At 42.4% G+C, this 14,835-nt stretch overlaps 2 protein-coding genes across 2 annotated transcripts in view; both read right to left on the bottom strand.

Annotated features, from left to right (window-relative positions):
* The window catches only part of aldh1l1 (aldehyde dehydrogenase 1 family, member L1), a 34,653-nt gene extending 33,470 nt beyond the window's left edge, over positions 1 to 1,183 (bottom strand). The window contains exon 1 of the mRNA XM_063215121.1: positions 1,067 to 1,183. The gene's annotated coding sequence lies outside the window, so the exon portion shown is untranslated. The remainder of the gene's footprint in view (positions 1 to 1,066) is intronic.
* A 6,805-nt stretch (positions 1,184 to 7,988) lies between these two features.
* LOC134463143 (zinc finger protein 300-like) lies at positions 7,989 to 9,850 on the bottom strand. Its single transcript, XM_063216379.1, has 2 exons — positions 9,350 to 9,850; positions 7,989 to 8,811 (listed from the first exon to the last, which is right to left on the bottom strand). The coding sequence occupies exons 1-2, from the start codon at positions 9,777 to 9,779 to the stop codon at positions 8,018 to 8,020; spliced, it is 1,224 nt and encodes a 407-aa protein (XP_063072449.1). The 5' UTR covers positions 9,780 to 9,850; the 3' UTR covers positions 7,989 to 8,017.
* Between the last annotated feature and the right edge of the window lie 4,985 nt (positions 9,851 to 14,835).

The raw sequence follows: 14,835 nt of genomic DNA, 5'->3' as shown, positions 1-14,835 counted from the left end.
AATGTACTTTCTGAGTACAAAAGTACAAGTATGTCTGCCTACTTGATCCAATAGGAAAAAGTTTCTGCAACGGTTTTCGGTTCTATTTGAACATGACTATGGAGTCCTGTTAATGTTTTTTAAAGTATCTTTTCTGTCTGGGTGTCAGTTTGAAAGAGGGGCTTGGTCCCGCCTCCCTGCCTGCAGCTGAGGCTACTCAAATATCCACGAAACACAACAGGAAAACCTAGGATAAATGTAACTAGTAACTAAGTCCTCTTCTAGAAATGTAAGGAGTAGAAAGTACAAGTAATTGTCAAAAAAATGTATTGAGTAAAAGTAAAAGTCTGCATTTTTATTTTTACTCAAGTAAGTACAAATTCCAGAAAAAAATACTTAAGTACAGTAACGAAGTACAAATACTTAGTTACGTTCCACCTCTGATCATTTCACATGATATATCCAAAGGCTAACTCTTTGTGTTTATGAATATCCATAATTTAACTGCAAACAGATCACCAAAAAAAAACCTCCTCTATGCTTCCACTAAGCCAATCAAAACCCAGCAAAGCACCCTACCCGTCAAGAACACCAATCACATCAGACCACAAGAAAATGACCACACAGACTGACCCCTAGACTTGGAGAGATTCTAAGCGGATTTGTTAATGTGTTTCTAAAACAGACGTGGACACGATTGTGCATCTTAATTCACTGCATTGTGTGTTAGCATACAGACACGATAGGCTACCATAACTTCTGTGAGGTGAAACGTGCGTTTCCCTCGACACATTGCAAAGTTGTATAATTGCACACGAAGGCTATTATACACGCTCTGAAGTTTGAAAAGTATATCCACCAGGGGAATTTAGAACAAAAGAATCAAAGCAGAGAACCTTGAACCAGCAGCTTTGACAGTTGTAAAGTTAAGCGCAGGAAGAAGTACCGATAAGTATGTTGTTGTTGTAGCCTGCTTTTGTGCATTTTGACATTGTGCATGTTGGCCATTCTCTAGCGTTGGGTTTTATTAGAAGGCAGTATCTAGGCTACGTGCAATTGCGATTCGATTAAAAGTTAAGAAACCTACCCGTGCAAGTCACTCCCCACTGTCCTCCGTGTGTGCAGAGAAAGTCGGAGTGGGCGCTGTCGGGTTATATTTCGGTTGGGTGTCGCAGAGATCAGCCCAGCGACCTCGCAGTGCAATTACTCAACACGAAACAAACCACACACAGAAAACGTGCGGAGGAGGAGGAGCCACAATCCAACTGAACCGCCAATCTCGACCTGCACCCGAAAGTAGCATAGGACATGATGTAGGCCCTATGATTTGATATCAATAGGACTTATTTAAAAAATGACATAATGAAGACAATAAAACTATTGCACTATTAAAACACGCACAGCTTGAACGTCTGTCTGGCATTGTCGAAACGAAAGCCTACACAGGAGAAACAAACGCGCGCGCGCACAGACACACACACACACACACACACACACACACACACACACACACACACACACACACACACACACACACACACACACACACACACACACACACACACACACACACACACACACACACTGATATATCTGATTGGATTGTTGGGCACACCTGACTGAAATAATAGCCTAGGCTTGGTAGAATCTATTGATAAGGAGACGCAAAGTATTAACAGGGCATTCATAACAAAACAAAAAGAGATTTACCAACAGACAAGGCCTCACATCTGCTTCAGTTGTTCATTTAGGCTACCACATCTCTTCTATTTCAGTTATTTTTCTCTCTCTCTCTCTGGCAGGCCTAACCAAACTTTCAGGTGTGACAAATCAGGTCGGTAATGAAAGGCATTGAGAGGCCATCTGAACAGACTCGTCAGGCCATGGCGTTGGGGAAAGATTAACCCCAGCAGTGGCCGTGGTGGTGAACATTGCACCATCTAGGTTAATGATCAAGGTGACAAACTATTTAAAGCCACCAACAACTGCATCGTTTCATTCCTTATCCGGCCATGAGTCTTATCAAGGACCCGGTAGTGTAATTTAGGATCTTTGAAGAAGGTAGGTCTGCACACTGCGGAATAAGCTCCAAAAAAGAAAAGTTTATTTAATTTAATCAACTTTATTTTTTTGAAGCTTATTCCGCAGTGTGCACACCTACCTTCTTCTACTATCTGAGACTTTTGTCTCGCACCTGCAACAAGTGACTTTGGATGTGGGCACCCTACCCAAAACTGTCATTCTTAGGGCAGGAGAGAGAAAAATAAAGAAGCGCTGTAGCGAATACCAAATAGTTGAATCATTTGTAAGCTATGCCTATAATTGGTGCCTGCCTAGACATAAAGCTATTTCGGTCCCCAGCCCCAGCTCCATAGCCCACCGCCACAACAGTCTCTTATAGGCCCCATGGCTCCTTGTCCCGATCTAATGCCCTGGCTGCCACCCCTACTTTGTCCACCATGCAACAGCATTCTGAAGAGAAAAAAACACATTCATTTCATAACAGAAACCTGCTGTTTGTGTCCTTTCTCCCACACTGCTGGAGGCTTGTTTATGACCTTTTCTTGAAATCCATGCTAATTGTTTACTGCTTGCCCTTTTGTACTTTGCTATTGTGCTTTTCCCCATTGCACGTACAGTGTATGTCTTTCCTTTTCATTTCTTAATCCAGGGGTCAAGCCAAAGTTTGCAGACAGCTTAGGTTGGGTAAGTATCACTTTTTTAACCTGTAAAACTACTAAATTACTGCATCTATGGTCAGGGCAGGATTAAGATAGCCTGGGGCCCCTAGGCCACAGGTTGCTGTGGGGGGCCCCGGGAAGTGAATTTTGCAACAAATTTACATAGAACTTGTCATAATTATGTGCTACAAATTAAGGATAAAATGTCTACCAACTCTACTCAACATGACAGATGAATTCGTCAATATTGCACCTTGTCACTTCTGACCAATCGGGGGCCCCCTAGCAGGTGGGGGCCCCTAGGCTGCAGCCATATCTAGCCTGTGCTAGATCCGGCCCTGTCTATGGTACCATCTAGCATTGCTCAGGCAGGTTGCCATCTCTGGATGCTCTGTGATCTACTTGCAATTACAATCCACCAGAGGGCGGCCTAATTCTGGTTTTGCAAATTAATTATTTGACTGGGGGCCTACAGTACCTACCCAACCTAACTAAAGGCCTCAAATGAATTTTGTTACAGTTTCATTTTACATTTAGAAGTGAGAACCAGTGGTTCTCAACACTTCTAAATGTAAAATGAAAATGTAACGAAAAGCATGGTTTCGTGAACCAGTGGTTCTGAACCAGTGTATAAATATATTGGTGCCTGGAGAAACTAAAATTCTCTTTTCATACCGACTGTGTTGCGAAAGTTGTTGAGACAAAAGATGGGGTTTCTGTATCACCCTCCATTCCCCATCTTGCAGGAAAGGTGATTGAGTGTATTCTGTTGTCATGTCTGTCCTTGACTATGGTGACATTATCTGTCAGAATGCTACTATGTTATATATATCGTAAATGTGTGCCACTAGATGTGCACAGAGAGGGATGAGGTGGTGCTAAAGCACCTGCCCATTTGCCCTATTGGACAATAAATGCCCTTTTCAAAAGTTCCTATTCTGGAAGCTTTTTTGTCACAATCTACTGTGGTCCATGTTGACATTATCATCTAGGTATGCATGGCTAATAAAAGTGTGTGATAATAATGCCCTGATAATATAATAGCCTCTATAGCCTAGCAAAGCAGCCGGTAGTTCCACATGTACCTCACTGCCCCCCTCTAGCACTTGCTCTCCAAAGTGTCTGTGCACGCCGCTGCCTCTCATTAATTACATTATATCACTATAGGCCTATACTGTCTATGAGGCCTATTCAATTGGCGGCCCAAGGGCCACATGCTGCCCAGACATGGCCCACAGGCAGCCCCCAAGCTGTAGCATTGATACTGCAGTAAAACACATGATTTTCTTGTGATCTCTTGGTTGACATTGGAAATGCAATGTTGTTAGGTTAAGGTTAGAACAACAACATGTTTAAAAAGTGTTTGAAAAGTATGACCCAACTTAAGGTTTTGGTTTGAAAATGTGGCCAGAATGAAATTGTAGTACAAGTATATCATTCAGTGTCACTGTGATGCCACATTCAGCATTCTGGTTTGTTACAGGTGTCAGTTGCAGTATCCACCACTGCATATTTGTATGCCACAATTGGCTGGTCACTGCTTACAGAAAAGGGCTTTGGAAACTGGATCCCTTTTTAATCTATAATGCAACCATACTAAACTGGCAGACATCCCTTTCAAACAATTCAGACAGGTTCTTCTTGGGTCCACAGTCAATCCTGTTGGATGTGGTTCATCCTTCTTGGTGGTATGCAGACGTTACCCGTATATCCGCTGTCTTCCACCTTAAACCAGCAATGAAATTTTGATATGAAGCTGAAACTTGAGATAATATTGGTTGTATGCAGGGCTTTGAACCGTTATTTTTTTCCAAACGTTCCGTTCCGAACAGAAACGGAATTATAACGTTTCCGGTTCTGAGTTCCACCAATATATTGACGTTCCCGAACCGGTTAGAACCAAAAAATATTGTTCCCGGAACGGTTAATTTCGTTCCTGTCAGCTGATTACTCCCAATAGGCCTAACTGACGTTAAAAAAGAAAGACGGAAGTGCAAATGAGTCAGCCTACATTCAAAACTGTTTATTCAAGCGGATGAAAAGAATATCCTCCAGAATTTTGTCATTCAGGGACGACCTAAGCGGAGAAGCAGAGAATAAACCTCAATGATGAAAATGTGCGCTCCAAGCTGACTTGGGTAACGGGGAGCACTATGATGGACATTGTGAGTTTGAAGCGGCCATGGATGCCCAATAACGCCGAACATTGTCGGTGCGCTTTGCACGCGCTTCCCTGCAATGTCTTACAATAATGCAATGCAAACTCTGTCCTTTTGTATGACAGTGGTTTCTCTTAATTAAGATGTGGAGTGAAGACTTTGTAATCTACAGCTCTCTCTCCATTCAGTCAGACAATGTCTGATGTCACACAGGACGTGAACCTCAGCCGCCATGGTAACGTGCGCAGGCAAATAATGACTTTTTTTGTTTGTTTGAGGAACGGTATTAACCGGTAATAACCGGTTACCATTATTTTTAAATAGTGTTCCCGTTCCAGAACATAAAAAATAATAACGTTTCCGGTTTCGTTTCTGTTCCCTGTAAAATACAAAAAGTTTCTGGTTTTCGTTTTCGTTCCTTGAACCGGTTCGAAGCCCTGGTTGTATGTGGTCCTTGAACCACAATGACAGTCATACCTACACAGTCTCTCATGAGATCACGTCGGGTTGTCCCCACCACATCACCACATGCAGCGCACTGCACTGATTAGGCGTTTTAAAGTACAAAGCTTTTAAAGTTAAGGTGGTTTTCAGTTCAAGTCAAATGTGGAGAGGGGGGGGGGCAGAAAGAGAGGACCAGAGAGAGAGGGGGGCAGAGAGAGAGAGAGAGAGAGTAAGAGAAAGAAAGAGTACATTTCTATATGCAGCACCCCGGAGTTTCTGAAAGGAATACTTTCTCTGACAGATATATGACTGGATTTGAATCCCAGAGTGTTGGAACTGTATTTTATCCTTTAGTAGAGCAAACATGTTGCCTGGGTACAAATGTGCCTTTTCGCATTCAAGAATTGCTGTTCAAGGCTGAGCGGAGGATTACTGGACTGTGCGAGGACTTTATCTGTATCAGAACGATGGAATGCCCAAACACAACAAAGTTGCATCTACACATGGCAGGCCAAGGCCTGTTTGTTTGTGTGTGTGTGTGTGTGTGTGAATGAATTCATCTCTATCTGGGTGATTGCCCCCCTCCGTAGCGGGTAGAGATACCAAATGTAATCAGGGACAATCCTTCAATAAATATGGCTTGGAGCTATTACAGCGTTTAGAACGAGTGGGGAAAATTGTAGCTGACGGTTCTCCCCATCCGCTCTCCAAGCCGGCTTGAAACTTAATTAATGATTCTCTGTGTCTTTCATTTCAGGTCTTTCATATTTACAAATGTTAAGGGTTTGAACCTAACACAGAGCCAAACTGAGAAAATTGCTATTGACGTTATATGCCCCTGGACCTACTTGTGGCCTGTTTACCTATGCCTGGTCACATATCCCTCTGGACCTACTTGTGGCCTGTTTACCTGTGTCTGAACTAGAGATGCACCGGATCCAGATTTGTAGGATCCTGCCGGATACCGGATCCACTGCTTAAGATCCTGCCGGATCCGGAACCGGATACCGCATCCTACGAAAGGGTTGAAACACATAGCCAACTCGTTGGCGCAAACTATTTTTAAGACTCATTGGCTTACTGCCACACTGCCTTCAACGGCCGCTTCCAAAGGGCTTTCACTCCATGCAGCGATTGGAGTTGTGAAAGACTGACTGAAAAGCCTAGGCTACGTAAAAAGTAGAGATGCCCCAAATCCTGATTTTTAGGTAACTGCCGGATACCGGATCCACGGTTTAAGATCCTGCCGGATCCGGATAGTCTGAAAAACCCTATTATCCTGCCGGATTCGGAACCGGATCTTGGATCCTGTACATCTCTAGTCTGAACACATAGGGGTTGATGCTAATGCCAGCTGGATATGTACCATCAAAACCACTGGCAGTTCCACATTCACTTCTCCTACCAAAAAGAAAATGGCTGTAGGTCTTCCAAACAAGCCAGGCACTCAAGGGACATTATCATCTTCATGTGAACAATGGCTGCCATTACACTGTAATCTGTCATGAGAATACCAATGGCAGCCATTACACTCTAGTTTGTAATGAGAATAACAATGGCAGCTATTACACTCTAATCTGCCATGAGTATGTAAAGGTGTGTCATCCTCAGCCTTTCCAGCATTCGCCTATGCATTAACACCTTAACATTAGCAATAGAGGCTCTTCTATGCTCACCCTTGATGTGCGTGTTCTTGTTGCCATAGAGGAAACACTGTGGGTCTCTCTTCGTCCACTTAGGAATACTCTTCAGAAACGTTCCTTGTGCCATGAGAAAACACTTTATTTTAAAAAGTAGTCAAACACTCAAAACAAGTAACATCTCTGAAGGCTTGTCAAGTTCTAATAAAATAATCAGATAGTACAATGCATGAGTACAAAAAAATAACAGTATGAATGAGAGAAACAACACTGGAAAACTGGGAATAAAGTTCACATTGTGTATATGTGTGGAGATGCTGGGTTATCTAACTTATTGGGGTAGTGGAGTGTTTTAACCCACACACACCTACTAACACACACGCACAATGATATCATTACCCACACATACACACACCTACACTGATACCATTACTTACCCACACACACCTCCACTGACACCATGCTAATGGGTGTTTTTGAAAGCTGTTGTACAAAACCAAAGTATTATTACTATTAGTAGGAGTAGTAGTTGAGCCTATAAGTCAAATTACTGCTACAGGAGTGACTAAAGCACCTGAATATGCATCAGGGTTCTTTATGTTCTATATTGGAATTCTGGCCAGGGAGCCCCCTGGAAGTATTTTTTGTAATATAAAATATGGCCAAAACATTAAAACTGTGGTTTTAAATCTATTGTAATTATGTGACTTTTCATTTTCTGCATGTAGTGTCATCTAATTCCCCAATCCCAACATGCAGATGTTACATTATGCACCTTTAAAACCCTTTAGCGCAGCACTATGGCTCTCTGTAATGTCATGGCAATGTTCTTATGATGTAGTTAAGCATTTTCAGCAAGTGAATAGGGTCGCCGGTGACCCCCGCTGCAGTAAGAGGCTACTACAGGTCTTGTTCCCCAGTCCCCACATGCAGATGTTACAAAGTGCACATTTAATGCAGATCTTGTTCTCCAGTCTCAACATGCAGATGTTCTGTCACTGCTCTTCATACTAATACAGGTCTTCTGCACTGCTGTTAGTTGTTGTCAATGTGGATTTTCTGATCAATGTTGAGGGTACATTTACATGCAAAGCCTTTCCCACATGGCACAATGCTAAGGCTTTTCTCCAGTATGGGTTCTCTGATGCGTGATGAGGTGAGTTTTCTGTCTAAATCCTTTTCCACATGTAGTACACTGGTAAGGCCTTTTCCCAGTATGTTTTCTCTGATGACTGGTAAGGTGACTTTTCTGTTTAAAGTCTTTTCCACACGTATTACATTGGTATGGCCTTTCTCCAGTATGGATTCTCTTATGGATGATGAGAAGACTTTTCCTTATAAAGCATTTTCCACATTTATCACACTGGTGAGAGCCTTCTCCAGTATGGCTTATCTGATGATCAGCTAAAGAGCTGCTTTGTGAAAAGGCTGCACCACATGTAGTACACTGGTAAGGCCTTTTCCCAGTATGTTTTCTCTGATGACCGGTAAGGTGACCTTTCTGTTTAAAGCCTTTTCCACATTTATCACACTGGTGAGCGCTTTCTCCAGTATGGCTTCTCTGATGGATGATGAGATGACTTTTCCTTGTAAAGCCTTTTCCACATTTATCACACTGGTGAGCGCTTTCTCCAGTATGGCTTATCTGATGATAAGCTAAAGAGCTGCTTTGTGAAAAGGCTGCATCACATGCTGAACACTGAAATGGTTTTTCCCCAGTATGGATTCTCTGATGGATGATGAGGGAACCTTTTTCTGTAAAGTCTTTTCCACATGCTGCACACTGGTAAGGCCTTTCCCCAGTATGGATTATCTGATGCCGCTTGAGAGTAGACTTTCGTCCAAATGCTTTCCCACATGTGGGACATTTGTGTTGGTCTGTGTTATTATGAGCTGTCTGGTGTTCACCTGAGGAAAGAAAAGAAGAAAAGCAAACAAATTACTTCGTTGGATAAGTAACTGGTACTTGTAATTAGTTACTTTTCAAAGTGACTTTCCCAGCACTGTTCACAACAGATTAATTATGGAATACCATAAAAAAATTTACATGAGGGTAGTCCAATGGACATTTCTTCAAATGTATGTCGTAGTGTTTTCTAGACTATTTGCAACCTATACACTGACATAAGCAGCTCATTATTTAAAAAAGTAAATAATGAGGTGCACATGAGGCTTGCGTTTAAGCAATATGACACGAGTGAGAGTGAGGTTGGTCTGAGATACCCTCACTGGTGAGGTAATTACACCAGTGAGGGTATCCCAGACCAACCTCACAAGCACAAGTGTTATATTGCCTTTATACAATAGTTCCCTTGCCAGCCAAATGAGTTAAATTAATATAAAAGAATGTCTGCACTTTTATTTGGATTTTTTGATCCGCTCTGTGTTGCTCCACTCCAGAAAATTGTTCCAGGGAGCGTTCTTGGTTGCTAGCTATGAAACATACCTGTTGGAGCCGTGTGTGCATTGTGTTCCGTTCGAGAAAACTCTGATTCCCTTTTCATGTCCAGGGCTTCTTCTTTCACGTCTGCTATGTAAGTTTCATTCTCTTCCTCCTTAGTTCTGTACAAATATTCTGGGAGGAAATCATAAATGTCTTCCTCTTTAATCAGCTTCATAGACATTCCCTGTTGTGATGGAGTTGATGGCTGAATTGTAGAAGTGCTCTCATGACCACTAAATGGCATGACTTGAAACTTCTCTCCTTTAATTTCATGCGACAAACATGGTTCTTCTTTGCAAGTTGGTGTGCAAGTACCACTACCTTTCATGTCCGTAGACAAATGCTCTGGTAGAAAGTCATAGATATCCTCTTCCTTTATAGCATTCATGTTCTTTACGAGTGGAGATGAGCGCCAATGAAGATCTTCATTCATCCAGGTTCTTGAGCAGTCAAAGGGTCAGAGTTGTAGCCAGCAGAAGTACTTTTTGCTGATTCCCCCTTTTAGCCAAGTCTTCTGCAGTTCTGACCTAATGGAAGGGAGCTAGGAGCTTTATCCCTGGGCCTCTAGTAGAGGTGGAGCTGTAGACCACCCCCCTCGTTAGTTGAGAAAAGGATCTCACCCATCAAGGTGTAAATGGGAGAGTTGTTGTGGTTTCAGGATCCAGAGGGTGATAACGGCTCTGAATGTGAAGAGTCATTTGCATGCCACTACTTGGACTACCAGGGTGAGTGTTTTGAAATTCTTATTGTGACTGTACTGTGGCTTTATTGTGTGGTCTTTCCATAGGTTATATGGAGTCTCTTTACTGTATGACTTTACTTTTTGGCAACATTTCACAAAGACCCTTTAACCCATGTAACATTTTTCATGGTACTAGGGTATTGTTTTCTCTATATGAATCCACCATCCCTCTCCCCTTGCCATCTAAGGTAGTGATATTGAACCTGGAGTCCTTAAGTTGCGTGCGTGGCACATCTCTGTGTTCCATCTGGGCTCACAGCCGCAGTCTCCTCCAGTCTGCATAGTGTATCAACATGAGTGATAATTTAGGAGAGTGTAATTTAGGATCTTTGAAGAAGGTAGGTTTGCACACTGCGGAATAAGCTCCAAAAAAGAAAAGTTTATTTGATTTAATAAAGACCTACCTTCTTCTACTATCTGACACGTTTGTCTCGCACCTGCAACAAGTGACTTTGGATGTGCGCACCCTACCCAAAACTGCCATTCTTAGGGCAGGAGAGAGAAAAATAAAGAAGCGCTGTAGCGAATACCAAATAGTTGAATCATTTGTAAGCTATGCCTATAATTGGTGCCTGCCTAGACATAAAGCTATTTTGGTCCCCAGCAGTGGTGTAGTCTACTTTTTATGGTGGGTATACTGTATATTTGAGCATTTTTTGAAGCGGGTATACTGTATATTTGAGCATTTTAAAACAATGGATCAATCAAATTTAAGTGGGTATACTGAAATCCCTGAAATTTAGAAGTGGGTATACTCCGTATACCTGCGTTCTACGAAGACTACACCACTGATCCCCAGCTCCATAGCCCAGCACCACAACAGTCTGTTATAGGCCCCATGGCTCCTTGTCCCGATCTAATGCCTTGCCTGGCACCCCTACTTTGTCCACCATGCAACAGCATTCTGAAGAGAAAAAAACACATTCATTTCATAACAGAAACCTGCTGTTTGTGTCCTTTCTCCCACACTGCTGGAGGCTTGTTTATGACCTTTTCTTGAAATCCATGCTAATTGTTTACAGCTTGCCCTTTTGTACTTTGCTATTATGCTTTTCCCCATTTCACGTACAGTGTATGTCTTTCCTTTGATGCTGGGAATGTGCCAAAACAAATTCCTGTTGACATAGCAATTAATTCATTGAATCATACATTTCTTAATCCAGGGGTCAAGACTAAGTTTGCAAACAGCTTAGGTTGGGTAAGTAGCACCATTCACTTTTTTAACCTGTAAAACTACTAAATTACTGCATCTATGGTCAGGGCAGGATTAAGATAGCCTGGGGCCCCTAGGCCACAGGTTGCTGTGGGGGGCCCCGGGAAGTGAATTTTGCAACAAATTTACATAGAACTTGTCATAATTATGTGCTACAAATTAAGGATAAAATGTCTACCAACTCTACTCAACATGACAGATGAATTCGTCAATATTGCACCTTGTCACTTCTGACCAATCGGGGGCCCCCTAGCAGGTGGGGGCCCCTAGGCTGCAGCCATATCTAGCCTGTGCTAGATCCGGCCCTGTCTATGGTAACATCTAGCATTGCTCAGGCAGGTTGCCATCTCTGGATGCTCTTGATCTACTTGCAATTACAATCCACCAGAGGGCGGCCTAATCCTGGTTTTGCAAATTAATTCATTGACTGGCGGGCTACGGTACCTACAGTAACCTAACTGAAGGCCTCAAACACATTTCGTTACATTTTCATTTTACATTTAGTAGTGCTGAGAACCACTGGTTCTCAACACTTCTAAATGTAAAATGAAAATGTAACGAAAAGCATGGTTTCGTGAACCAGTGGTTCTGAACCAGTGTTTAAATATTTTGGTGCCTGGAGAAACTAAAATGCTCTTTTCATACCGACTGCGTTGCGACAAAAGATGGGGTTTCTGTATCGTCCTCCATTCCCCATCTTGCAGGAAAGGTGATTGAGTGTATTCTGTTGTCATGTCTGTCCATGGCTTTGGTGACATTATCTGTCAGAATGCTACTATGTTACTATATATCGTAAATGTGTGCCACTATGTAGTCTCATCATAGATGTGCACAGAGAGGGATGAGGTGGTGCTAAAGCACCTGCCCCTTTGCCCTATTGGACAATAAATGCCCTTTTCAAAAGTTCCTATTCTGGAAGCTTTTTTTCACAATCTACTGTGGTCCATGTTGACATTATCATCTAGGTATGCATGGCTACTAAAAGTGTGTGATAATAATGCCCTGATAATATATAGCCTCTATAGTCTAGTAAAGCAGCCGGTAGTTCCACATGTACCTCACTGCCCCCCTCTAGCACTTGCTCTCCAAAGTGTCTGTGCACGCCGCTGCCTCTCATTAATGACATTATATCACTATAGGCCTATACTGCCTATGAGGCCTATTCAATTGGCGGCCCAAGGGCCACATGCTGCCCAGACATGGCCCACAGGCGGCACCCAAGCTGTAGCATTGATACTGCAGTAAAAGACATGATTTTCTTGTGATCTCTTGGTTGACATTGGAAATGCAATGTTGTTATGTTTAAGGTTAGAACAGCAACATGTTTAAAAAGTGTTTGAAAAGTATATCTACCATGTGTTTGTGATGGCTGAAAACAGACCCAAAATAAGGTTTTGGTTTGAAAATGTGGCCCAAATGAAATTGTAGTACAAGTATATCATTCAGTGTCACTGTGATGCCCCATTCAGCATTCTGGTTTGTTACAGGTGTCAGTTGCAGTATCCACCACTGCATATTTGTATATTTGTTGGCTGGTCACTGTGTGCAGAAGAAAGGGGCTTTGGAAACTGGATCCCTTTTTTAATCTATAATGCAATCATACTAAACTGGCAGACGTCCCTTTCAAAAATTCAGACAGGTTCCTCTTGGGTCCACAGGTAATCCTGTTGGATGTGGTTCATCCTTCTTGGTGGTATGTAGACGTTACCTGTATATCCGCTGTCTTCCATGCAATGTGATTTTGATATGAAGCTGAAACTTGAGATCAAATTGGTTCTATGTGGCCCTTGAACCAAAATGACACTGACCCATACACAGTCTCTCATGAGATAACTTTGAGTTGTCCCCACCACATGATGATTTCACTGATGCATCTTAAAGTGCAAAGCTTTTAAAGTTTAGGTAGAACACATTTGGTTTTCAGTTCAAGTCAAATGTGGAGAGAAAGACAGGGGGGCAGGGAGAGAGAGAGAGAGAGAGAGAGAGAGAGAGAGAGAGAGAGAGAGAGAGAGAGAGAGAGAGAGAGAGAGAGAGAGAGAGGAAGCCAGATATCACTTCAATCTAGGTAGCACCAGCCTAGATCACACAATGAAGTACACCTACCTTGGCCTACCCATTACTCCATCAGGCAGTTTCTGCCTGGCAGTGAATGCCCTAAAAGACAAAGCTCGCAGAGCTCTATACGCAATTAGAAGGACATTTTGGAACATAGACATACCAATCAGGATATGGTGCAAAATATTTGACTGTGTAATTCAGCCTATTGCGCTGTACGGAAGTGAGATATGGGGTCCACTCAGTGAACACAGCTACACTAGATGGGACAAGCATCCTATAGAAACCCTCCATGCAGAATTATGTAGACTGATCCTAAAAATTCAAAAGAAGACACCAACAAATGCATGTAGGGCAGAATTGGGAAGATATCCATTGGCAATCAACATACAAAAGAGAGCTCTAAAATTCTGGATGCACCTCCAAACAAGTCCCACAGACACGCTGCATTCTGAGGCAGCAAAATCCCAAGCTTTGAACCCCGAAAAGAGTCACCTATGTCAGCTTGTACTGAGACTAACCGACCCCCATCTAACACATACTGACATCTCTCAGACAAGCACTGCTTCCAAACTAAATGTAAACAAAATTATACAAAACTCCAAAGATAAATATCTGGACCATTGGCAAAATGAAACCAAATCCCAAAGCAAATTAGAATGTTATAGGACTATCAAAACAAATTATGAACTGGAAGAATATCTCTTTACTGTCAGAGATATAAAGCAGCGGCAGATCCTGACCAAATATAGACTCAGTGACCACAGCCTTGCTCTCGAAAAAGGCAGACGACGACAATCATGGCTGCCAAGAGAGCAAAGGATATGTGCTCACTGCACGACAGGTGAGGTCGAGACAGAGGCGCACTTCCTTCTCCAATGCGACAAATATTCAAAAATTAGAGAAGTGCACTTTAATAAATTTAACCAAGTAATCCCGGGTTTCCCGGATCTGAATACAGACAAATCATTATCTATCCTACTGGGACAACAAGGGCAGACAGCAACGCTTGCTGCCAAATATGTCAGTGCATGCCATAGACAGAGGGACATTGCATAGACACCACAAAAGCCACTACCCAACACACACACACACACACACACACACACCCACACACTATGCACACCCACACACACACACACATTTCTGTTTGCTTTCTTTTCTTGCTGATAATATCAATGCAATTACAAGCATTCATTTGTGTGTTTGTTTTAACACTTATTTCATTATATCATTACCAATGTATCCTGAACCAATGCTTTGGCAATACAAAATATTTTTTGTCATGCTAATAAAGCTTCTATGAATTGAATTGAATTGAATTGAGAGAGAGAGAGAGAGAGAGAGAGAGAGAGAGAGAGAGAGAGAGAGAGAGAGAGAGAGAGAGAGAGAGAGAGAGAGAGAGAGAGATTACATTTCTACATGCAGCATCCCAGAGTTTCTGAGAGGAATACCACAGTGGGTTTACATACAGTGTTG

This window comes from Engraulis encrasicolus, chromosome 14 (assembly GCF_034702125.1).
Source record: "Engraulis encrasicolus isolate BLACKSEA-1 chromosome 14, IST_EnEncr_1.0, whole genome shotgun sequence".
Classification (NCBI taxonomy): domain Eukaryota; kingdom Metazoa; phylum Chordata; class Actinopteri; order Clupeiformes; family Engraulidae; genus Engraulis; species Engraulis encrasicolus.
The sequence above is the reverse complement of the archived record's forward strand: the minus strand, read 5'-3'. Positions and strand labels throughout refer to the sequence as shown.

What these genes read in the sequence shown, in the direction of transcription:
- LOC134463143 (XM_063216379.1), bottom strand. Translation starts at nt 9,779, where the DNA reads ATGAATGAAGATCTTCATTGGCGCTCATCTCCACTCGTAAAGAACATG. An exon ending in TGCACACACGGCTCCAACAG is followed by an intron (nt 8,812 to 9,349) that starts GTATGTTTCATA and finishes TTCTTTCCTCAG; the next exon opens with GTGAACACCAGACAGCTCAT.